Below are 25,240 nucleotides of genomic sequence, written 5' to 3' on the forward strand. Positions count from 1 at the left end.
CTCATGTCCCATGAGGTCACCAATACCTGCCATGGAATCTCTGGCCCCTCCACCCATTGAGCCCTCTCTGGAAGTTCAGACGAGGTGAAATATCCTTAGTTCTCATGCATTTGGTCTTCCCATTGTAACGGGGACTCCTGGAACACATTCAACATTGGAGAGTTCTTTGTTCTTGGCTTTTTCAGGGCCCTGATAGAGCTATCATTATTTCCACTTAGTTTTTTTCTGCAGGTTTTCCTGACACTGCACACTGTTTCGTATTGTCACTCAGACATCTGGGCACTGACACCACCCATACATAGTGTTTCCTTTCCTTGTTCTTCTTCAGTTACAGACTGTATTACTTAATGAACTTCTTAATGCATCTTCAAACTTATCACACATGAGACAGAATTCAGTCCATTACTAGCCCTTCATTTCTGTTACATACTAACTCCTCAACTCTAAAGTTACCCTGGTCTCCCAGAAATACCAGTCTCAATTATGTTATTTTTGTGCGACATTTTACTTTTGTTTCTTCAGTATAGGCGGAAAGAAAATAAAACATTCAGTATAAGGTCCATAGCACATCAAAGAATCTAGACACACAGTGGGCAACCAATAAATATTTGACAAATAAGTGACTGTAACCCCTAGTCTCTGTCCTGCTTTGTCCCTACACTTCCCTCCTTTGAATTCTCTTTTCAATCAGTGTCATGCCATATCATGTTAATAATCTTGCAAGAACCAGAGCTGGAGAAATATCTCAGAGGCTAAGAGCATTAGCTGCTCTTTCAGAAGACCTGAGATTAGTTCACACCACTCACATGGCAGCTCACGTACATCCTAAACTGCTCCAGTTCCAGGACACTTGACATTTTCTTCATGTTTCATTGGTACCAGGCATACATGTAATACCCAGAAATATGTTGGCAAAATACACATAAAATAGCACAAAGATTAAAAATTAAAAAAGTTCCAAGAACCAAAAAACAACTCTCCAATACACACACCATTATTTGTGCTCTCATTAGTTGGAATATTTCTTCACCAAATACTGACTTCAAAAAATTCAACTTAAGCATTCCCTATGGAGTCCCCCTTCTTTACAGTAATTTTATCACCATCTTCTATGAATCACAAATTTGGTTAAAATATAAATATAGGTCAGGCAGTAGAGTACCTACGTGTGCAGTGTGAGTGAGCCTCTATGATCAATGTCTGGCAAATCCCCCAGCATAAAAAATAAATAATGCTTATAGTTTTCTGCAATCTATATCTTCTTCTATAAAGTAGATCATGTACATATGTATGTGTGCATGTGTGCATGTGTGTATGTGCATGTGGTAACCGAGGTAGATAGATTTCTCACTTCCTTCTTTAAGATAAATCTCTCACTGAACATGAAGCTTACCAATTGACTAGACTGATGGTTGCTGAGCTCCAGTGAGCCATCTGGATCCCTCTATCTCTGGCCCTCATGCATTTTGTCAGATGTGTGCCACCACACCCAGATCTATTTGGCACTGAAGATCTAACATCGGATTCTCATGCTTGCTTGGCAAGCACTGACTGAGCCATCTTCCCAGACCTCACTACTCTTCCTTGTGCATCTAAATGTTTGAAATTATTTTCTTTACCTGGAAACAATAAATAATAAAAGAACCAAAGAGACAAAGAACAAACTAAATACAAGCATTAAGCTTAATACCATCTACTCTTTAGATTCAACAATGCAAACAGGGTGAATGGAAAACAGTGTACCATGTAAGCAATAGAGACCTGGAGCAGGTATCAAAGAGACACTTCAGATGGCTGAGAAGCATCTTAAAAAATGCCCAACATCATTAGTCATTAGGGAAATGCAAATCAAAACAACCCTGAAATTTCACCTTACACCAGTCAGAATGGCTAAGATTAAAAACTCAGGAGACAGCAGGTGTTGGTGAGGATGTGAAAAGGGAACACTCCTCAACTGCTGGTGGGAATGCAAATTGGTACAACCACTCTGGAAATCAGTCTGGTGGTTCCTCAGAAAATTGGGCACGTCACTTCCAGAGGACCCTGCTATACCACTCCTGGGCATATACCCAGAGGATTCCCCAGCATGTAATAAGGATACGTGCTCCACTATGTTCACAGCAGCCCTATTTATAATAGTCAGAAGCTGGAAAAAACCCAGGTGTCCCTCAACAGAGGAATGGATACAAAACATGTGGTATATCTACACAATGGAGTACTATTCAGCCATTAGAAACAATGAATTCATGAAATTCTTAGGCAAATGGATGGAGCTGGAGAACATCATACTAAGTGAGGTAACCCAGTCTCAAAAAATCAATCATGGTATGCACTCACTGATAAGTGGATATTAGCCTAGAAACTTGGAATACCCAAGACATAATCCACATATCAAATGATGTCCAAGAAGAACTGAGGAGTAGCCCCTTGTTCTGGAAAGGCTCAGTGCAGCAGTATAGAGCAATACCAGAATAAGGAAGTGGGGAGGGGTGGATGGGGGAACAAGGGGAGGGAAGAGGGCTTATGGGACTTTTGGGGAGCGGGTAGCCAGAAAAGGGGAAATCATTTGAAATGTAAATAAAAAATATATTGAATTAAAAGAGAGACACTTATTAAGAGAAATAAAAGAAGTTACTTTATAGCTCAATGTAGTATGCACATCCAAAATCCCAGAGCTTGTGAGGTAAAGCCAAGAAGATTGGGAATCAAAAAAATCTTTTGCTACAAAGTGGGTAAATGGGCAGCCTGGGCTACATGAAGCTCCATCTCAAAGCAATCCAACTAAAACATGGAACATTTTATAAAGATAATATTCTCAATAATATGCACATCTAAAAATGAGTGATATATATATATATATGTATATATATATATATATTAAAGCTGTAAATAATTCAGCTTCATTGATAACTTAGATAAAAAAAAAAAAAAAACACTGAAGAGAGGACCTGATGAACACTATGTCACAACCAGACACAACAAATAATTTCTGAATGGCTAAGATGAGTCTGATGCAGGAATTCAAATATCCAACACGGAGTACTAGTTCCCTGCTGCATGTCAAGTCCTGTGCATTTCCCCACAGGAGACACTGAAGATTAAAAGTACTGACTCCAATTTTAGGCTTGAGCAGTGTAAATGGGAAAAGAACTACGTACTTGTGAAAATCATGAGTGTGTGCAATTTCAGTTAAAGAGGGGCTTAGATACAAGCAGCAGAAAATTAAGCCTGCAGATGTGTTTAATCTCTTTGGGGCCTCCAGCTATTTGGAAGAAGGGGAGGAGATTGACTAAAAGTAATACAGCATGCCAAGCAGAGTTATATTTGAAGGGCTGGTGACCTGGAACTGCTAGTGAGGACCTCAAGGCATCACTGCTTCCAGCAACTTCATCGTTCTCTCAGAGTAGTAAAAACTAAATAAACTACATAAATCTCACTCAATACCATGAGACTCTTGGAATGGCTGTAAATCAGAGCAGCCTTTGATGTCTGAAATAGTGATAAAATTCAGGTTAAAAGTCCAAGGAACAAGGTCAGAAGGTTAGATGCAGACTTAGAATACTGGAAATCCAACTAAGAGCTGAAGGGGACATGCTATACGTTTTATGACAGGAGAAATTCTCCTAGTGACTCTGGTTAGAATTTTAAGTCTCTACATGAGAGAAACGTACCAATGTCTAAACAGCTGTGAGGCACACATATCAATTACAATGAGATACAACACAATTATCTTCCTCAGTTTCCACAAGTCATACCTCAAGTACTCAGCAGGCATAGGTGAAAAGTGGCTTCCATACTGGAAAGCATATGTCTAGATGCTTTCCATACATCTTTCTTCCAAACAGGACAGAAAGATCACAGACCCAGAAGAAAGCCACAGACAAGAAAAGTGACGTAGGGAAAGCCACGTCTCTTAAACTGCTAAAGGGTGCAAACTGGAACAGAAATGTGATTACCTTGACCACAGTGAGGGTAACTCTTCTTGTAAGTCAACATTGAACTCTTCAAATACTTTCTGTGCTTTCTGAAACTCCTCTTCTGCCTAGAAATGACACACAACATATTCACATATGGGGAACCATTTCTGTACATAAAAGCATCACTTCATATTAAAGAGAAGGAACCTTATGATATCCTGAGAAGATTTTTTTTGAAGAGAGATAGTTGTTGAAATCCACACCATTTTATAATTAAATGGGCAATAGAGAGAACCTGAAAGTTGGAAATCTTGACAAATCCGTTCTAATCAAGCTGTGGCAGTCTTGTGTGTCATGCTAGGGGGTTTAGAAAATTTTCCCAATGGGCTCCATTAAAAGAGGTAAACAAGAGGGAGCACCTGATCTAGAGATGCCATGTTGGAAGGTGATTTAGCAGCAATGTGTGATAGGAAAGACAAACTAAGCCTGGAGTTCAAGGGGAACGTGGATAGCAGGCCTCATTTAGCTGGCATCTTCAAACTGCTGACACACATGGCTTATGGTGGCTTGAAAGAGATGACCCCATAATCTCGCATTTGATTACTTGGTCTTCGGTTAGTAATGATCTCTGGGAAGGCTTGGAAGATGTAGGCTTGACAGAGGAAGTGAACCATTGGGGGTAGGCTGTGAGAGCTGAAAGTCTTGCTCAATCTTCTGTTTGATCTCTATGTCTCCTGCCTGCGAATTAAGGTGTGAGCTCCCAATTCCTGATCCAATCGCCACTCCTGCCTGCTGCCATACCTTGTGATGGTGATGGAATCAAAATCCTCCAAAACACTAAGCCTCAAGCCTTTCTTCTACAAGTTGCCTAGGCATGGTGTTTTATCACAGCATGTAAAAAGTAACTAACTTGTTCTCTGGGAGTTACAGTGTCAGTATCTCACCTGAATCTATATTTTATCACTATTTTCTGACCATATAGAAAGAAGTGCAGAAACACTCCTTAGTTTCTTTGATCTTGCAACACTGCAAGAGGCTCAAAGTTATTCTGGTAACAATGTCAGTAAGGCTCACTCACGTGATCTCACTTCTAATACCAAAGGAAAAAAATGTATTTTTAATTAAAGTGGTTTACAAAACTATAATTTAGCTTAAATTCTCTCCTGATTGAAGTCTTTCTTTAAAGGGGGGACATTTAGTTTTTAAAAACAAGGCTGCTGCATGCCTTAAGATTCAAAAAGTGGCCTCACCTACGCATCCATCCCTACCTTAGAGATCCGACTCTCATCCTTCCTTTTGGAACTCTGCAGAGCCTCCAGGTGATGGCGAGCACTGTCGTAATCCACAAGCTTCCTGCTGCGCTTAGCGATGCGATTCTGCCAACATGGAAAACAGGTGAATGTCATCTCTGACTGTCAAAGTCAAAGGACTAATGCTTTCTGTGATGAGAGTAGTTGATGACTTTCTCCTGCCTGTGAATTAAGGTGTGAGCTCCCAATTCCTGATCCAACTGCCACTCCTGCCTGCTGCCATACCTCCACTGTGCGATGGTAGAATCATTGCACTTATGGATGTATATGTGTGTGTGTGTGTGTGTGTGTGTGTGTGTGTGTGTGTGTGTGTGTGAGCACAGTTAAAGAACAATCTACAGGAGTCCGTTCTCTCCTTCTAGCAGGAGGGTTTCTGAGATTGACTCACAAGGGTTAACAGGCTTCGTGGCAAGCACCCCTACCTGCTGAGCCATTTTACTGGCATGGAAGGTAAAGATTTTAACAGAAGATAGAGGTGAGCAGGTATAAGAGTAGGCAGAAGACAGCTAGAAATCAGAATAAAGCTTCTAGACTATTGTGCCTTAAGCAGCACCCATTCTGAGAATAATGAGGCCAATCGTGAACCACTAACAGCATGTTGCCATCTAAGACCCAGAAAATCCTGTAGCTGCTCTGGAGAAGCAGGCAAACTGGACTATCTATCAGCATCTACTCTTATTCTTAATGTGCTGTAGTCTGCAGATAGAAAGCTACACTAGGTTTTGCTTTATAATTATAATAGCAGTTTATGATTATAATATGACTACAATATAATATGATTATAATAGCAGTTCCCTAAGACAGATTTATTGCCTGAGAAATCTCTTCTCAGTATGCTATGGTCCTTTATGCATTTGAATCTCTAGAGCTAATGTATCATTTTGAAAATGCTGGTGTTCAGTACACAGTGACACTGCTGATGGCCTAGCTCATTTGGATGGCCACCTCACTAAGGAATTTTCACAGCCTTGGTCCAGAAATCCCAATCCACTAGGTATTGACCAAATTTTTGATCAGGACTTAACTTTGATCAACTGGGACCATCTTCATTGGCATGACCCCTACTTGCATAGGGATCATATAGATAGCAACTTTGTGCACAGTAGCCCACATTACGCTCCCAGAAGTGTGGAGCAGCCAACATGGGCTCTTCTTCTTTATGTGCAACAAGTTATTTTCCAGAAAGCTGCCAAAAATAAGCTCACTTTAACCATATAAGGACTTTTTCAGGATGGAGACCTCCACAAGCTCAAGGAGCCATTGTTCCAGCCCTTGGAAACGTTGGTAAATCTGAGTATGGCATGTTAATGTTCCTATGCACTGGATTTACACTGGTCTTACATTAACGGACTGTCCTCTAACTTTAGCTCATATTTGTATCCTATCTAGGTGTTTCTCTCAAGATTGAATATTCACACACACACACACACACACACACACAGAGAGAGAGAGAGAGAGAGAGAGAGAAGACTATAACCAGGATTTTAGACTGACACTCTTGGAGGTAAAGTGATACCCTAAGATTTATGCCCCACCACTTCAAAGGTCAAATTATTGAGACAATGGACCCAATAGAATTAAAAATTAACCTAAATTTGACACATGGAGAGGGACAGCACTAGCCAAAGGAGGAACTATCCTCATGGGAAGAGTTTTCACACAGCTTCAGCACCTCAGCCCCCAGCTATACTAACTTCCTGGTGTTTGTGTCTCATATTCTAGCAGGTATTGCCACCACCTCGGGAAAGACTGAAGCCCATCTCCTCTTTACAGTGATGCGAAAACTGTTCACAAATTCACTTTTTTTAAATCAATTCTTTTTCTTTGTTTCTTTGAAAACACAGGGAATCTGAGCATAGAGTTTGTGAACCTAAAGTGCTCAGTGACCAAAGTACAGATTTGAGAAACTCATAAACGTAGAAGGAAAAGCACTGACTAGTCCGAGTCTGGTCTTACGATCATTAATAACAAAACACAAAGAGGGGCAAATGAAGGGAGCACAAGAAAGCACTAACACACGGATGAAGATGAGAGGACATAACCACTGTTGTGGATGCTGACACAGGAAGTAACTTAACAAGTGTAAGTATAGTGCGGCCATAAGAACCATAGTGGGCTAAACTTCAATAACCAAACACGGTACAAAACAGTAAAGTACTTAAGTACTTAAGTACTGTAAAGTACTTAAAAGAAGTTAAGAAGAAAAAAACATCTCCAAGTCAGACTCTACCAAACAAAAAGTAACTCCCAGAAATGAAGGTGGAAGGAATATTTTCAATCAAACAAAAGCAGGGAATTTGTTGCCAACATAATGCTTTTGATATCTTAAGTGGAACTGCATGAAGCAGTAATTGCTGTGAAGGGCAAAATCGAGGCAACTATGTACTACCCCCTGCCTTTGCTTTTAATTGCATGAAGACATTACTAGCCATTCAGAACAGAAACAAAACAGACAAAAAAACCAGAAGCAATGTATTATGAAGCTTACAACACACGTGAAGGTGAATGTAGCACAAGGAGAAGGCAAGAGGGCGAGAGTGCATGAGAAGGCTTGCAGCAGATGTAGCCAGTGGTTTAAATTGGATGCAGCTAAATATGACAGTGGAAAATGTATGTGTGTGAGTGAATGGGAACCACTAAAATGCTTAGTTAAAGAGTTTAGAACCAATAAACAGATAGCATAAAATATGCTGAATTTTCAGATCTAAATTCAGATTCTGAGTTAAATTGCCTGAGAGAGTGCTCGCTTCGGCAGCACATATACTAAAATTGGAACGATACAGAGAAGATTAGCATGGCCCCTGCGCTTGCTAATCCTTGGATGACACGCAAATTCGTGAAGCGTTCCATATTTTTTATCAGTGGCCTTCCTATACTCAAAGGATAAGCAGGCTGAGAAAGAAATTAGGGAAATGACCCCCTTCACAATAGCCACAAATAGTATAAAGTATCTTGGGGTGACTCTTACCAAACATGTGAAAGATCTGTATGACAAGAACTTCAAGACTCTGAAGAAGGAAATGGAAGAGGACCTCAAAAAATGGGAAAACCTCCCATGCTCATGGATCGGTAGAATCAATATAGTTAAAATGGCCATTTTGCCAAAAGCAATATACAGATTCAATGCAATACCCATCAAAATCCCAACTCAATTCTTCACAGAGTTAGAAAGAGCAATTATCAAATTCATCTGGAATAACAAAAAACCCAGGATAGCTAAAACTATTCTCAGCAACAAAAGAAATTCTGGGGGAATCAGTATCCCTGACCTCAAGCAATACTACAGAGCAATAGTGTTAAAAACTGCATGGTATTGGTACAGTGACAGGCAGGAGGATCAATGGAACAGGATTGAAGATCCAGAAATGAACCCACACATCTATGGCCACTTGATCCTCGACAAAGAGGCTGAAAACATCCAATGGAAAAAAGATAGCCTTTTCAACAAATGGTGCTGGTTCAACTGGAGGTCAGCATGCAGAAAAATGCGAATTGATCCATCCTTGTCTCCTTGTACTAAGCTCAAATCCAAATGGATCAAGGACCTCCACATAAAGCCAGACACTCTGAAGCTAATAGAAAAGAAACTGGGGAAGACCCTTGAGGACATCGGTACAGGGAGAAAGTTTCTGAACAGAACACCAATAGCGTATGCTCTAAGAGCAAGAATTGACAAATGGGACCTCATAAAATTACAAAGTTTCTGTAAGGCAAAGGACACCATCAAGAGGACAAATCGGCAACCAACAAATTGGGAAAAGATCTTCACCAATCCTACATCAGATAGAGGGCTAATATCCAATATATATAAAGAACTCAAGAAGTTAGATTCCAGAAAACCAAACAACCCTATTAAAAATGGGGTACAGAGTTAAACAAAGAATTCTCACCTGAAGAACTTCGGATGGCGGAGAAGCATCTTAAAAAATGCTCAACATCATTAGTCATTAAGGAAATGCAAATCAAAACAACCCTGAGATTTCACCTTACACCAGTCAGAATGGCTAAGATTAAAAATTCAGGAGATAGCAGGTGTTGGAGAGGGTGTGGAGAAAGAGGAACACTCCTCCACTGCTGGTGGGGTTGCAAATTGGTACAACCACTCTGGAAATCAGTCTGGCGGTTCCTCCGAAAACTGGGCACTTCACTTCCAGAAGATCCTGCTATACCACTCCTGGGCATATACCCAGAGGATTCCCCACCATGTAATAAGGATACATGCTCTACTATGTTCATAGCAGCCCTATTTATAATTGCCAGGTGTTGGAAAGAACCCAGGTATCCCTCAACAGAAGAGTGGATGCAAAAAATGTGGTATATCTACACAATGGAGTACTATTCAGCCATTAGAAACAACGAATTCATGAAATTCTTAGGTAAATGGATGGAGCTAGAGAACATCATACTGAGTGAGGTAACCCAGACTCAAAAGGTGAATCATGGTATGCATTCACTAATAAGTGGATATTAACCTAGAAACCTAGATTACCCAAAACATAATCCACACATCAAATGAGGTACAAGAAGAAAGGAAGAGTGGCCCCTTGTTCTGGAAAGACTCAATGAAGCAGTATTCAGCAAAACCAGAACGGGGAAGTGGGAAGGGGTGGGTGGGAGGACAGGGGGAGAGAAGGGGGCTTACGGGACTCTTTGGGAGTGGGGAAATCATTTGAAATGTAAATAAAAAATATATCGAATAAAAAAAAAATTGCCTGAGAGAAGATTTGACGACATCCATGTGTTTTATGTCTCTGCAACTTTCTAGTTGCACCCTGCTGGTCTAATCATGACCACCATTTCATGTAAGAAAGATATCTTAAATTGGATATACTAATAAGAGGGAAAACAATATTAATAAGATATTTATATTTTTACATAACACAGAATCTGCTCAGCATCCTACTGTACGGATATGGTAGGAGTTATTTCCATTTTACTCAGAAAGACCTGGAATTTGCCTAGAACTGTTCAGCATCTGTGTGCCTAGCTGGTGACAGGAGTAGATGAAGTGAAAGAAGGCGCACACCAGATGACAGCTGACCCTCAGGAGTGGGAGGGCGAGAGAGCGAGCGAGAATGGTGAGCCCCTGCCGGAGGCAGCCTCCCTCCAATGTGTACCTTCTGCGCTCTCTCCTGTCTAACTCCTGTCAACCTCGCCCTGCTCCTGGAACTCTGTTAACACCATCCTTTCCAATGCCTCCACAGACTCTGCTAATTATTCAACATAACTTCTCTACAGCCCTCAGACCCTTGTCACAGGTAAATTCAGAAGGTTATTTAAACTGAGCAGTTTCATATCTTTATATTCATTCCAGTGATATTTTTCTGTCGTTACCATTTTCACATGGCCATGAAATGCTTCAAGACAGACCCAGAGTAGCTTTTTGATGGTAACTGAGCTAGCCTAAGCAGAAGTGCGTGAATCCCTTCTGGAAGCCTGGTGGACCGTTTTTTGTCAGAAAAGTGATAAAGCCCATTATTTTTAACAGGCATCTGTTTCTTTCTAAGGGGCAGAGGCTTCTGTAGCACTCAGCACCTCAGAGCTCTTGTGTTCGGATGTACCTCGGCCCCAGGGACGTCTTTAATATCTTCCAAATAGGAACTCATTAGCTTTGGAAGATTGCATTGGTCTTTAAAAAGAGCTGAAATTCAGTTACTACCATGATTCAGAATGAGGTGGAAGAGTACATTGGTAATCTGATTTTTGTTCAAAAAGTCAAGTGAGGTGAATTTTGTGAAGCATTTCCTTCTGGAACTGGCAAGGCCCTCACAGAAGGTAGTTTACTAGGATATAAGTAAATATTTTAAGATCTGTCATTCATTTGACACTTAGTTTTGTGCTATAAAAATAAATCAATCATATTTCCTTCCCTATATGACATTTTGGAAGTTTGGAGCAATAAATAAATAAATGAATAAATAAATAAATAAATAAATATACTCAAAGATTCATAAGAACAGAGCTAACTCATATTAACTTTTTCATAGAACACAATTCTAATTAGGCATCCAATACTAAGTTTAAGTAAGTCAATTTAAGTAATAGTAGTAAACTTAATTGAAATTACTCACCACCTTAAATTTCTGTAATTTACAAAATAATTCATTATAATTTTTAAAATTCTCAGACAACCCCAATTTGGAATTCATTTGGGCACACTGAAGTAAATGTGCTTAGTTATTCATGCATGGGTGCCAACTTAGAATCTAAACTATATTTTACAATAATTCCTCACAGCTGTAAGCCTGCCTGGGTTGGTGACATGTGGGCTCTTATTATAATGTTGATTTTAGATGTCAGCCCTACAGAATGGGAATCACAACATGGACTGCCCTGCCAGTCACAGCTCAGATGTCAAGCATCATCCTCATGAATGGTACTTTATAGCCTTCTGTGATAGGCTACGGCAAATGCTTGGGAATTTGCATGAGGTTTTAAATTCATGTGGTCTGTTGATTTTAATGGGAGTCAAGAAGTCAATTGTGGTCCATGCTTTGAAATTTTTCCACTCAGTTCATCTTACACATAGTGTCCTTTCCACCGAAAAACCCTTCATTACATATTCACGAATCATCGTTTTATGACCATAGGGCGTCTACTGCTACTTCTAAATTGGACTCTTTGAATACATGTAAAACCTCAATGTAGCTATTCTTCACTTTCCAAGTTGTCTCTTTCCTTAGATACCCATAATATTTCCTTAATTATTTGTCATGTTGCAGTTTACCAATCCTCTGGCTTGCATGACATTTTTGTTAACATAGCTTAAGAGTAAAGGAAAAAGGAGAGGAGAGATTGATCCAGCCTCATCACATGACACATGTAAAACCTTAAAGCGCACTTGCCTTCAGAGGAGCGTGAGGAAGCCCTTAGTCCTGTTATTACTACATACCTACACATGCTACACATGCTGTAACTGGAGGGTCACCCCGTGAGTGACTTCACCTATGTACCTCAAGAAAGGTGCTCCTTGGTAAAAGTTCTACTGAGTATTACATCATGTTGACTTCAAATAAACTGAAATGAACAACCAGTACAATCGATTATAATTTTGCTTCATTCCTGTAATTCTATGCATCTTTGCTTTGCAATAATATGCTTTTAGGAAACATGAGCAGTAAGATAACTGCCTCTCAGTAATGTAGCACTCGATTATTTTCTTCTGAAACTCAGGTGCCGTTCAGTTGTCTACTTATCTAGTCAATCCCAACCTCACATAGTTAAGTCATACTATGAAAACACAACAGTTAGACAAGTTGCAAGTTGATCTATGTTTTCAGGTAGGAGAATACAATTTTCATTATCCTCTTCTGACTTTCAGATCCTGAAGTTGTGGGGATTAAACTATCATGCAGTAGAGGTAACATCAGAAGAGGAATGAACGAAGCCTGATCTCCGTTTCTCTCCTAGAGACACTGATTCAAACTACAAATCAATTCTCCTGTGAAAGACAGAAATTAGTTGAAAGTTGCTGGATAAGCAGCAGGGACAATGAAGAGGTTGGAAAGGAAATGGTTGGAAGACATTCTGTAAATCTGCAGCCGTTTGACATAGTTCCATTGCCTGGCACAGCCAGAGCATGTGGTTACCATGCCCTGACTCCCAGCTCTTACCTGAGTAGAGACTTTCAGACCTTCTATCTGACATGAATTGTTGCATAGGGTGGCTCAGTCTTAAAAGAGTAACGGGACACTAAATATTCAACACACTGAGAAGCCAGTGAGGTCCTGGGTGACACTTGAATCTACAGCAGAATTAGTCACCATCACTGTCTCTCTAAGCTTAGACCAAACAAAGCTTTTTAAATGCCCAGACTCATTTTCCTTTGGAAAGAAAAGCTCAAAAAGTGTGTAGTGGTCCCACCTTTGGACCTGTGGAAGTGCCTTTGTTCTCAGCACTGATGGGGTCTAGCTTTCTCTAGATATTTGGAGATTGCCCAGAGCAGATGGATTTGGATAAGTACACAAAATATATTCAGTCATAAAAGCATGAAATCTAATGTGATGCTTCATAGCATCCATTTCAAATGCCAATTTAAGTGTAGTTAAGCTCATTACGTTGTATAGACTTTGGGTCCTATTAATTTTGAGATGTAGTATTCTTATTCATTAGGAAAGAATTTTTTAAAATAAAGTTTATTTTTAAAAGAACAGGAAGTGGGCTGTACTACAGAAAGACTGACAGGTTTTTCAAAATGTGGTTGCGATGACTGTTAGGATCAATCCAAGAGGAGACCATCAAAAAAAGTGCATCAGAAACCAATGAGAATGAGAATAATAAACTCTTCAGAACCAAGGAGACAGGAAATAGAGCAAGCACATTAGAATAGAGCGAGCACATTACCTGTGCACAGCAGGTTCCCAGCCTGCCTGGAAGCACCACCACTGAGCCTCTGTTTATCAATACACAGTCTGTTTCTAACACAAATCCATGTCTCTCATCTAATTCCTTATTCTTAATCATGAGAACCTAGTAAATTCTAGTAGTTGTCTTCTAGGCTCTGATGTTTGCTGACAGTCAGGTGGCTGTTCTGTCTAATGTACAGATGCCTGCACAGAGACTCTAAGAAAATGAGAACAGAGGGAAGAAATCTCTAGTGCTTATGGTAACACAGGGAATCGCCATTCAGATTTGTTTTGTTGACAAGTGGCCACCAAGAAGAATATATTTGGAGAGATCCACTTAAAGTCTTGCCCAGTAGTCCAGAAATTCCCAAACACTCTATTTATAGTCTGTGGGAGCAGAAAAATTAGTCCTCCCTCTGAGAGCTGATGTGATGAAGTTATTTCATTTCACTGTGTGGACAATGCCAGTGCATTTCCTATAGGAAGCTTCCTGGTATTTGTTCATGAATACACAAAAGGCCAGGCCACAGTGGATTTGTGCAAGGAGATGCCCCAGATGTCCACTGGTGCAGGTTTATAATCTCCTCACCCTGCTAAAAGGCCAGTATACCCCGACTCCATTTTGAGCACAAAAGCAAAAGGGCTACTGCTGCACATCTGTTGCATACAGATGTTTGTTCAAACCCAGCTTTAGCTACAATGAAAGTTCCAGATCTATGGCATTCAACCATTGCCTTCTTTATCTACACTTGCAGGGGAGTTAAGAGCCAAAGTTATTGTTTTAAACATGAGTTTTTTCACACCCTAAAAGGCTATTTTGATTTTAATCTGAAAATTTCAAGGGCAGCAAAATGCACAGGTGCATTGTGACCACATGTGAAACTAACAGTAAATAGTGAAATATCAGATTTCTCCTCTCATTTGCCATTCAGTTTCTCCACTCCCTGTGACTGCCATTTAGTCTAATGAAAATCACCTCATACTATATATAAGGTTTGAAAAGACCTCTGTAAAGAAAGAAGCATTGAAGTGTTCAGGAAAAGGGCACTATGATTTCTGTAGCTGGATTTTATTTCATGATAATAGATTAAAAATAAATGCTTAAATAAATGAAAAGTTAAAAATGTCTTTCATTTCAACTTGAGAACTTTTAATTCCCTTCTGTTGCCCTGATTTTAAGAACCACATGAAACCATTCAATCATTTCCTTCACACACAGAGAATGAAATACCTTTATGTCAGGAAACTGGCCCAGGTAGGTATCCAGTGTCAGCAAGGAACCATCCACTAGCTTTTGATGGAAGTCTTCCCACAGCACATCACATTTCTAAATGAGAAACAGAGAGACAGTGACTCCATAATCCCAGACACATTTCACCAAACTGCTAAAATATCTGAAATCAGAACATGCAGTAAGCAATACTTCCTGAGATATTAGAAGAGGCAATATGAGCTAATTAGGATGCAATCAAACTTCAAGGTGAACTGGTCAGTGTTCTAGTTAACAATACAAGCTAGGAGCTTGGCATGTTTAAAGTACATTGCTGATTCTGTGATACTGAGCAATGCAGAGGCTTTAATAGGTTCCCAAGTCACAGTAGATGGGCACTGGAGTGAAAACATTGAGAATTCCCGTGAGACAGCTACCATATCCGCAGCAATTGGTGAAATTAGAGCCAACCCAGAGAGAAACAAAGAACAAAACAGAGATCAAGTATCATTTACTCAATGAAGAGAAAATGTATTATATTGGGAGGCCCTTATCAACCATGAGGTATATAGTGGATTAAAAACTGTCTCTGATACTTGTCAGTTCATCATATTATACTCGGGCTGTTACTTCCAAATTTCTTTAAGTGAGTGGTAAATTTTGATCTTGTTGAAAAAGCAAATCAGTAGAAAACTAATTTAAAGGTGGAGACAGTGACCCACATCTATAATGTCTGCACTTGGGAAATAGAAACAAGAAGATCAAGGCCAGCCTTGGCTGGACAGTAGGTTCGAGTCCACTTTAGTCTACCTGATATCATTTACAAGACAAAGAAGTTTTATTTACATTTAGTTTCCTTTGTTGACCTTCAAAAACTAAATCCTAGTTATTTTAATGCCCAATTTAAGAATCTTAGGCAAATAAAATAATTTAAATTCATCAAATAAAAAAAAAGCTCATCATCTATTTCGAGTAAACATTCTGAATATGTAGTGATCAGTTGCTCTATTGTCCAAAGGGTGATGTTTGAAGCTGGAACGGAGAGTTCCAATGTTCTGGAACCCACAGGGACTAATGCAGCATGGCAGTCATCTCACTGAAGAGTCAGTGTCAGTAGCAGCATTGCCGTGGACAAAAGGGAATCATACAATGCTCTGGGGATAGGAACACAGCTTTCCATTATTCTTTACATTTTCCTTGTTGTGATGAGTTTTGAAAATACATTATTAGTCAGAAAGGTAAAAAGTAAGATAAGCATTTAAAAACACGTTGTCGCAATGCGATGTTTTCCTATAGGAAAACGTGTGAGACGGCAATATCACTCGGTACCTGCATTTGAAAATGGTGTGTGGGAACAGCTTTGCCAAACTCACATCCTGAAAGATTTTGGAAAATAGGATATATCTAATAAGAGCCCTTCCCATAGATAAATACATTTTCATTTCAGTTATAATGATATTATGAAGATCAACATCAGGTGTCAGCACTGCCATGAAGCAGCCAGAGACTCACTATAAACCCCAGCAGAGGCCGCAGAGATGTGCAGCTCCTGAATTAACCTTGCCCTGGGCCTTGGCTCCTTCATCTAACTCTGATCTTATGTTGCTAGAGGAGCTGTATTGACTCCCCTCATGTAACAACATGACAAACAATTGCTCTTCTTTTCAATGAAGATCTTGGAGGGGAGATCATTGTGGCCTAGAAGCTCTCACCCATCAGCGACCAGGACATGTTCTGAGCACCGAGAGAGGACCTTAACACAAAGGCGTCAAATGTGTTTTCTGTTCGTATAATTGTTATTAATCCTCTCTTGGACAAGAGCATGAATCCCAAGAGAATAAAAGAGCACCTGAAGTTATATGGCCATTCTTGCTGTCTGTTCCACTCACTTTCCATAAAGTGGTGACACTCATTTGCTCACTCACTGAAGGCTCCGTGACCTAGGGCTACAGTCTTTAATTCAGGTGTGAGCGTATTTCTAAGTCCAAGGCTGTCATAAAGTTCAGTTGAGTTTAGTGACTGGACTAGCTATGCTACAGAGGAATGGGCGAGCTTCTGAGCTTTTGCTTCTCCATTCCAGGAGGGCTGATTCACGGGGAGAAAGGGAAAAGGGGCTGAATTCGCTGCATGAAAATCAAGTTGATAAAAAGGCTCAGCCACAAATAGCTGTTACAACCTATGGTGTGTAACAGAAAAGAGCTATCGTTATTGTGAAGAAAAGCTATCTTTAACCCAACCTTCATTTTCCCTCACACTACAGGTTGGGAAAGTCTTAGGCAGTAGAACTCCAAGTTGCTTTTTTAGTATCTTGTCTTGGTTTGAGATCCATGCCCTGAGGTGGAGAAGTGAAATGTGGGCTGAGCAGTAGACGTCTTCTGGAAGCCACTCAGGGACTCCTAGAAGTTGCCATTCAGTTCTTACCTCACCAACCATCTTGACATCTTCCCGGCCATACCAGTCTGGCTCGTAGACTTCATGGAGTGATTCAGTGAGTTTCATTGAGGCCTCCTGCATACCTGGCATTGGAGAAAACCAGTTTCATGGAACAGGGAAGCATTGCTCTCTTCTCCCTGTTTGCTAAGTGACACAGAAACAACTGTGACGGCACACCCACACCTTTCCTTGAGAGGCATGGAGCCTTACATTGTCTCTCCTGGTTCGCCTTTTCAGTTACTTACACAATGGTAGCAAAACACTGGGTCTCAGAAAATGTAAACAGTGTCATCCTCTATGAACTGCAACAACAGTGTGCTGGAGTCTCCTGTTAAAGGGGTCCTAACAAATATTTAGAGCACAAAAATAGTAAACAAAGCTACAAAATTCTAAAAGCAAAATTAACCCTGGATCACTGTACAGAAATAAAGTACTTTTGTAACAGGTAGAAACAGTATAAAATACGACTTTCATGTGTATCACCTGAAAGTGGTTTAATGATTTAAATAGTAAAATTGTTGAAAGTGGTTACAATTTAAAAGGAACTTTCTTATTAAGATAACAAGTTAAACGTATCTCTCAAAACTGTCAATACAGTTTTGGATAAGGCCTTTCAGAAAGCTTTGGTTTCATCAGCCTATGGGTCTAAATTTTCTTTGTACATGGGTAGGTAGCAAACATGCTTATTAATAATTGTCATGATGTGAAGCTTCTATGAGCAGCAGAGGTATAAAGCCCCCTGGGGCTTTGCCAACCCTACCCACTTTCCTCCTCACGACATGTTCAGACTCAGCAAAGCACAGAGGATAAGATGCAAATGCTGGATCTACATGGAGGTTCTTGTGAATGACACCAGAATGATAGGCAGACAGCAGCTGGAAGACCCCACCTGGCCACATTAATGTCTAAGCCTTTATCACTAGGAGGTTGATATAGGTCAATGCAATGAAGCAAAGATTGAAAACATTTGTAAACTGAAATCAGCCACATGATTGTTGGGCATACAGTAAACAGTTCTGAGTTCAGCAAGGAGCCTAAATGAATCTAAGATGATAGAATGCGTCCTGGAAGTGTGTGAAAACCAGGATGTAATTTGACATATAACCTTAGGTTTTCCCTATCTCCCTGACAAGTGTACATAAATAATGGTCCTCACACCCCTGAGGTTGGGTATGCCTCACAACATAAGAAGTGAGGACACGTGTAGAGAGGAGTGCACTACTAAGCAGGCTCAGGATGTCCTTGCCAATGAAGTTTGAAGCCCATGTGTCTGAGAGACTTGCGTGGACAAGTTGGAGCAAAGGCAGAGAGAGTCAGTGAGGATTAAACCCCTGTGGATGTAGAGGAAGTGCAGGTATGTAAGTATGGACAAGACAAAGGAGGCGCAGAACCCATGTCCACTCTTATATTCAAACAAGTGAAGCTATATTCTCTCATGATAAGGTCACCAATGATATGACAACTACACCATCCCATAAGTCATAGTCATCCTATGCTGCATGCAAACTTGTACCAAGAAACATACTCTGCTTTGTGACAAATACTAATTGTTGTATCTCTATAATCCTGATGACAAGGGCTCCTGGTATTTTCTTTAAGTCTTTGTCTAAGTCTGATAAAAAAAATTATAAGTAGCTAAGAAAACAGGTTCTAGACAAGTTTGGGGATGCCACTGTCAGGCAAATGACCTTTGTGGTGAAACACAAAACTGGCCTCAAACAAAATTACGTTAAGACTTTACTCAATGATGTTAAAAACACAATATTACAGTCATGCTTCTCTTAGTGACTGTCCATTCCAGGGCATATACACAGAGAGTTTAGAAAGAAGGCATTTTAACATGGAAATGGGTTCTAATAAGTTGACGCCATAGGTAACAGGTGGATTGAGACCGAAGTGAAGAAGGACTAGCCTTCCTTTGAAAGAAAATCCACCAAGACTTTGGGGGATTTTAAGAGCTGGGAAATATTTCCATTTGAATGTGGCTCTCAAAGTTTATGTTTTAGAAACTTAATTCTCAGTACAGCAGTGTTAGGAGGTGAAGTCTTCAAGCAGAGACTGTCAGAATGCCCTCAAGAATGGATTAATGCTATGATTGAGCAAGTAGGCTCATTAACAAAGGGTGGAGCCTTCTAGAGAGTGCATTCCTCAGTTCTGTCTCCTTTGCTCAGGGAAGGTTATGCTGTGGTGTGGCAGAGAAGCTTTCCAGATGTGGGACTTGCATCTCCAGATGATCCAATTCAGTTTCTATCCTTTATAAATTACCCAAAAGCACAAAACCAAACCAAAACAACGAACTTCATCTGAGAGCAGAATATAACATAAAAGAGCAAACATCTAATAAGTCCCGTTTCCTTACAAAGTAATTCATGCTGAATTCATGTTGAAAGCTACTGCTGGCAATCCATATCTAATACATGATATAAGATTAGTAATTTATAAGCTTGTATATCAACTACAGAGTACCATATATAGGAGGAATATTCATTTTCTCTTAGATAGGAGCCTCTATTCAAAATGTTGGACTTTCTCCAAAGCATCTAGTAAAGTAGATTTCCATTTGAAGCCAACTTCATGAGCTTATTTTTATCCTCTAAGATGAATGTTAGATATTGCACTCCAATATGAATATTCTTTGCTTGTATAGCCTTGAGGTAAATGTTTTAGTTAAAAATAATATTGCTTATATAGAACAATAAGCAACCACTCCAATAAGGCTGTAGAATATTGTCACTGGAGTCATACTACATTAGGTAGCAGGGCTCCCTACAAGAGCCACAGACTATGTAACAGAAACTCCAGGCCCAGGCACAGAAACCTCCCTTTCCTATTGTTGGCTAGGCATGTTCAGAACTTCTAAAACAATAGAGGCTGCCGCCATTTTCATTGGTTGCCTTCCAGAACTTGAAGGTAAAATTCTATTTCTGAAGACACACCACACATTCCAAACACTGGACTTGAAGGAATCAAGCTGGAACTGACCAGGGAGACTCCTCCATGAAGTCTATTTAGTTCTTACAGTATTAGAAATGCTATTCAAGCAGCCAAGGGAGAAAAGCAATTAATTGTCCTCTTGAAATTTAAAGCACACAAACCCCAACAATGACGAGCAAGATAAGATATCCCCAGGGGAGCAATAGTAGCACTTTTACCTTAGGGATTACCAACTGCGATCTAATTGGATGGGCTTAAGGCTGCTCAATGGGAAGGAATACTTGCTTGAGACTATAAACCTATCAATGTACAGAGCCATATTGGGGCAGTCTTGCACTTGGTCAGAGTTTGACTTTGGTCAAGGTTAACTTCTCCCAGTTAGCCAGGATCCTGCTCCACCTAGGGTGGAGTGCACGTAGTAAAGGTCAAGTTCATTGTTCCTCCAGGTATAGGGATTCCTGAATTAAACAGGTGACCCACCCAGCTGCCGGAGCAGTCAAGACGAAGACCTCCAAGAGAAGCTAGACAACTTCCACCGGAACTCAGCCTGGAGTCTGGGGGGAGGGTTTGCCCAAACTGTTAAAAGGTCCGGCGCCATTAAAGTTTACGGCTTTGATCAGTGAACATTGACTTGGCCGTACGTTCTTTTCGCCGCTCTTCCCTATGACCCCAAAATTCTCTCAACAGGTAACCTGGTTTACATGTAGCTGCTGGCGGCTACATAGTGGCGCCTGAACGTGGGAAGACCTGGCACGAGAGAATTTCTTGAGGTAGCCCTATCCAGCGAAGCTTCGCAGAAAAAGGTGAAAATTAATGGTGTCCGCACGGTAAGCAACATAGAGGGCAAAACTAGCGCTAGTGAATTCGTGTCTATGGTTGTGAGTGCAAGGAATGGATACAGTTTTTCAAGCATACTGCGTGGACCCAGCGCAGGACTGCTTGGGTTGATAAGATAGGGAAATATGGGGAAGGAATTTGGTAGGCATTTGCCCAAAGCTCGTAAGAGCTGATTTCGGCGAAAAGAAAGGGGTTTTTAAAAATAGGCATATGTCCACAGCTTCTAAGAGCTGTTTAAAGAGGAAAATGGATGCAATTGCTTAACAAGCACGCTTAACTTTCTGTGTATCTTTCCGTGTTTGTCCCGGTGCACCGACTGTCTATGTGTATGTTTATGTCCTCTCTGTGTCTTTGTGTGAATGACTGTTTCATGTTAAAAAGAAAAAATTGGTAAAGATTACATCTGCTGGTAACCTTTTGAGCTAGCCACAGTTTGTGTGGGGATTGATTCAAAGCCACGCTGCAGCAGCGTAGCTCACTCACCCAAGACAGAAACATGGCTGGGGAAAAAGCCGCTCTTAAAAGCCCAGAAACCTCAAGATTTGGGAAGACCTTGGTTTGGCTTGTGAAATTCATCTAGTCGCTTTATACTTGTTTCTAATTGGTTTTAATGATATAAGGCTTTACATTTCTTGACTAAAGAGTTATAAATTAATTGGTTATTATGTAAAAGGTATAGTGTTATTAAGAAAAGGTTAGTTTAAAACTGGTGATTCAGTGTTAGAGCTATCTTAACTAACTACACGTGGCCTAACGCCACTCATGCCTTGTTCTTGTTTATAATTGGATTTAAAGGTATATTTTGCATGTCTTGACTATAGAGTATTGGCTTAAGTCACTGCACATGATTTAAAAGGTATAATGTTATTAACAAAAGTTAGGTTAAGGCTGGTAGTTTAGGGTAGTCGCCATTTTGAACACGTGGCATGATGGTTAAGGCTGGTAGTTTAGGGTAGTCGCCATTTTGAACACGTGGCATGACGATTAAGGCTGGTAGTTTAGGGTAGTCGCCATTTTGAACACCACGTGGCATGACGCAATCCAGGAAATACAGGCCTTTGGGACGCTCCTAAATTGGCATGGTGTTTCATGTGAATCTTGGCCTGGAGATTAGACTTAATGAAGATTAAGATCTAAAATATTGTCTCTTTAATAAGTTACACTGTTATACACTTGAACATAAGAACTGGCATACAAACCTTGTGCTGTAAATATGTGTTTGCCATTAATTTTAAAGAAAATAGATTGTTTAAAATTGAAATTTGCTTCCAAAATTACAATTGTGCTCTAATATTGCAAGAAAACATTGAGTTACAATAAAAATCAGTGTGTCATTGGCTACAGTTTTCAGTTTGCAGGCTCGTAATTGTTAACATTTTGTAATTAAGATAATTTTGAGAGTGATGCAGCTATGGGTTTTAGAGGCCCATTGCCTCTTTTCCACAAGTTTATAGGCTACAATGGTAGGAGCAAAATTTAACCCTCCAAGATTAAAAAGGAGATCTCTGTAGAAATGTATTTGATATCAAGTAGGTTCCTTTGACCATGAAATTACAGGTTTCTTTTGTTTAATCCTGAAAACGTCCTAGCAGGTTTGGGTCTGGTCTTAGTTAAAAGGCTCAGGTCTAGTCCTTGCCAAGGACTAAAGGTGGATCCTAGGGCAAATAAAAAAAAAAAAAAAAAAAAAAAAAAGAAAAAAATGTGTTTTGTCTCTGTTTCAATACTAGAAGTTAAGATCTTAAAATTTTCAGTGTATAATGTTCATAGAATGTTTGTTACAGGCCCTTGCTCCTATAGACTTTTAGAATTTTTAGGTAAATGGCTTTCAAAGGTTGTTAGGATATATTAATTGGCTTTATCTTATATTTACCTCATTTTAAGCTTGCCACAGAAGGTCTTAAACCTCTGTTTTCAAGGTAGGAAACGTTTGTTCCTTGCTTCAAGCAACAATCAAATTTATTATTAATGGTTGGTCTATTACATGGCAAGCATTTTTAGGCAAAATTAATAATTGTTATCCAAAAGATAATTTGTACTATCAGATCACATGTTTATTCCTTTAAGTTTCTCCCTGCTTCAACACAGATACCTGAATTGGGTGCTATAGCAGCTATTTTTAAGATGTTAAAGGTCAAGCTTTTAATAATAGTAGATATACATAGCTCATGGTTTATAATTGCTTAAAATTGGTCCATTTTTAATACTGCTAATTCTTAATTTCTACAGTTTGTACAAATGTGATTCAAATTTCTAAGAACAAAGGATATATTCTCTAAATGACTGTCCTTTAGGTATTTGAAATAATTTTATATTTTGTGCACATCAAATTATAAAGATTTGTTCTTGATGTCCTCAATTTCTACCTCTACCACGTAATGGTGTTAATCCTAGAGGACTTAGTTATTACAGATAATGATATTCATATTTCTAATTTAAAAGATTAAAAAAATATGTACATGTGACTAATGATTCATTTTTAGGCTGTCTAGTTGCAACTGCTCTAACAGAAAAAGCAACTATATTTTATATAATTACATAGTTATTGCCTATGTTATGGTTTATACTTTGTGTTCCAACTTAAATTAATAAAACAATATCTTCTTGGAAGAAAGAAGAGAGGGGAAATTGTGTCCCTGTGCATATAATTTAAATTATGCTTGCATGTTTTTAAAAAAAAAATTTTAAAATTTGGATCCCAAGAAACTCCTTGCTAAATGTATATGACATCTTGTAATTAGACATATTGATGTCTAGGTGAAATGAAGGAATTCACTTACTAACATATGCCATGATCCTGATTTAATATTGGGGGAGAAGGCATGTCCTCTGTTTTTTCCACAGAATGCGGCAGAAGATATGCTGACTGTGCTTGCTGAATGCCCAGACCATGGTAACATAAGAGTTATATTGGGTATATGTTCTTGACTTACCTCAATTGTTAAATGTCCCAGGTTAGATAAATTGCCTAGCTTCAAGCTTTTAGACTTTGTGGGACAGAACATGGAGACTGTTATGCTAGCTTAGGAAAAATTAATTAGAAGAGTTAAAATGACTCTTCTCCTTATTGTGCTCAGCTGACTCAACCATAGACTGGTCTAGAAATAATTCCAATATTGAAGATTCCAATTTTGAGGATGGCTAACAATCTTCAGCCAGCTGTGTTAATTTAACATATAGTCTCCACTTTTCCTGAGAAGTAACAGCATATCTCTTGATTCACAAGGCTACCTCTCCCACCTCAGAGGCCAAGCTTTGTGTCCTTAAAGTTGTTAATTTACAACTGAATTGGATACTTCTGGGACAAGTTAATCCTATTCCACCTTTAACTCTTGACCTTGTCTGTTAAGCAGACTGGCTGTCTCCACCCAGGCTCACCTGGATGGAGAGATTACATGTCTGTTAAAGACACTTGCAGACCCCCCTGGCTTCAAAACTTACACAAGTGGATCTCCAAAGAGGGAGCCACATAGAACTCAGATCTATGTGTGTTTGTTTTTGAACAAACATGGGTACCAGCGAGACGTGCGAGGCAAAGCACTGCATGGGGAGGTGAATTTCTGCTTCTGAGTCCCCAGGAAGTACACCTAATTGCATAGGGGTTAACGTCGAGAGGCTGTCCTTAAAATAATAAGGGAGCCTATTACCCCTCCTCTGAAAAAGACGTTATACAATATTTAAGAGGAATTACGGTCAATGCTTCCCCTCCTGGTTAAGGCCCGCCTTCTTATGAAGGATATTTATCCACTTGTTTTCTACCTCCTCGTGTTCAAATTAATAAAAAAAGGGAGGACATGTACAGAGCCATATTGGGGCAGTCTTGCACTTGGTCAGAGTTTGACTTTGGTCAAGGTTAACTTCTCCCAGTTAGCCAGGATCCTGCTCCACCTAGGGTGGAGTGCACGTAGTAAAGGTCAAGTTCATTGTTCCTCCAGGTATAGGGATTCCTGAATTAAACAGGTGACCCACCCAGCTGCCGGAGCAGTCAAGACGAAGACCTCCAAGAGAAGCTAGACAACTTCCACCGGAACTCAGCCTGGAGTCTGGGGGGAGGGTTTGCCCAAACTGTTAAAAGGTCCGGCGCCATTAAAGTTTACGGCTTTGATCAGTGAACATTGACTTGGCCGTACGTTCTTTTCGCCGCTCTTCCCTATGACCCCAAAATTCTCTCAACAGGTAACCTGGTTTACATGTAGCTGCTGGCGGCTACATATCAAGCTACCAGTGACTGGAAGAAGAACAGATCCTAGCAGATAG

At 39.8% G+C, this 25,240-nt stretch overlaps 1 protein-coding gene and 1 pseudogene across 1 annotated transcript in view; one reads left to right on the top strand and one right to left on the bottom strand.

Annotated features, from left to right (window-relative positions):
- Positions 1-25,240, bottom strand: part of Amph (amphiphysin) — a 202,534-nt gene that overhangs the window by 60,435 nt on the left and 116,859 nt on the right. Inside the window, exons 4-7 of the mRNA XM_052157423.1 lie at positions 17,204-17,298; positions 14,804-14,899; positions 5,186-5,293; positions 3,957-4,042 (exon numbers count right to left, since the gene is read on the bottom strand). Coding sequence (XP_052013383.1) covers positions 3,957-4,042; positions 5,186-5,293; positions 14,804-14,899; positions 17,204-17,298 — 385 coding nt within the window. The remainder of the gene's footprint in view (positions 1-3,956; positions 4,043-5,185; positions 5,294-14,803; positions 14,900-17,203; positions 17,299-25,240) is intronic.
- Positions 7,967-8,083, top strand: LOC127665336 (uncharacterized; annotated as a pseudogene).

The sequence above is a fragment of the Apodemus sylvaticus genome, chromosome 14, assembly GCF_947179515.1.
Source record: "Apodemus sylvaticus chromosome 14, mApoSyl1.1, whole genome shotgun sequence".
NCBI classification, from domain to species: Eukaryota; Metazoa; Chordata; class Mammalia; order Rodentia; family Muridae; genus Apodemus; species Apodemus sylvaticus.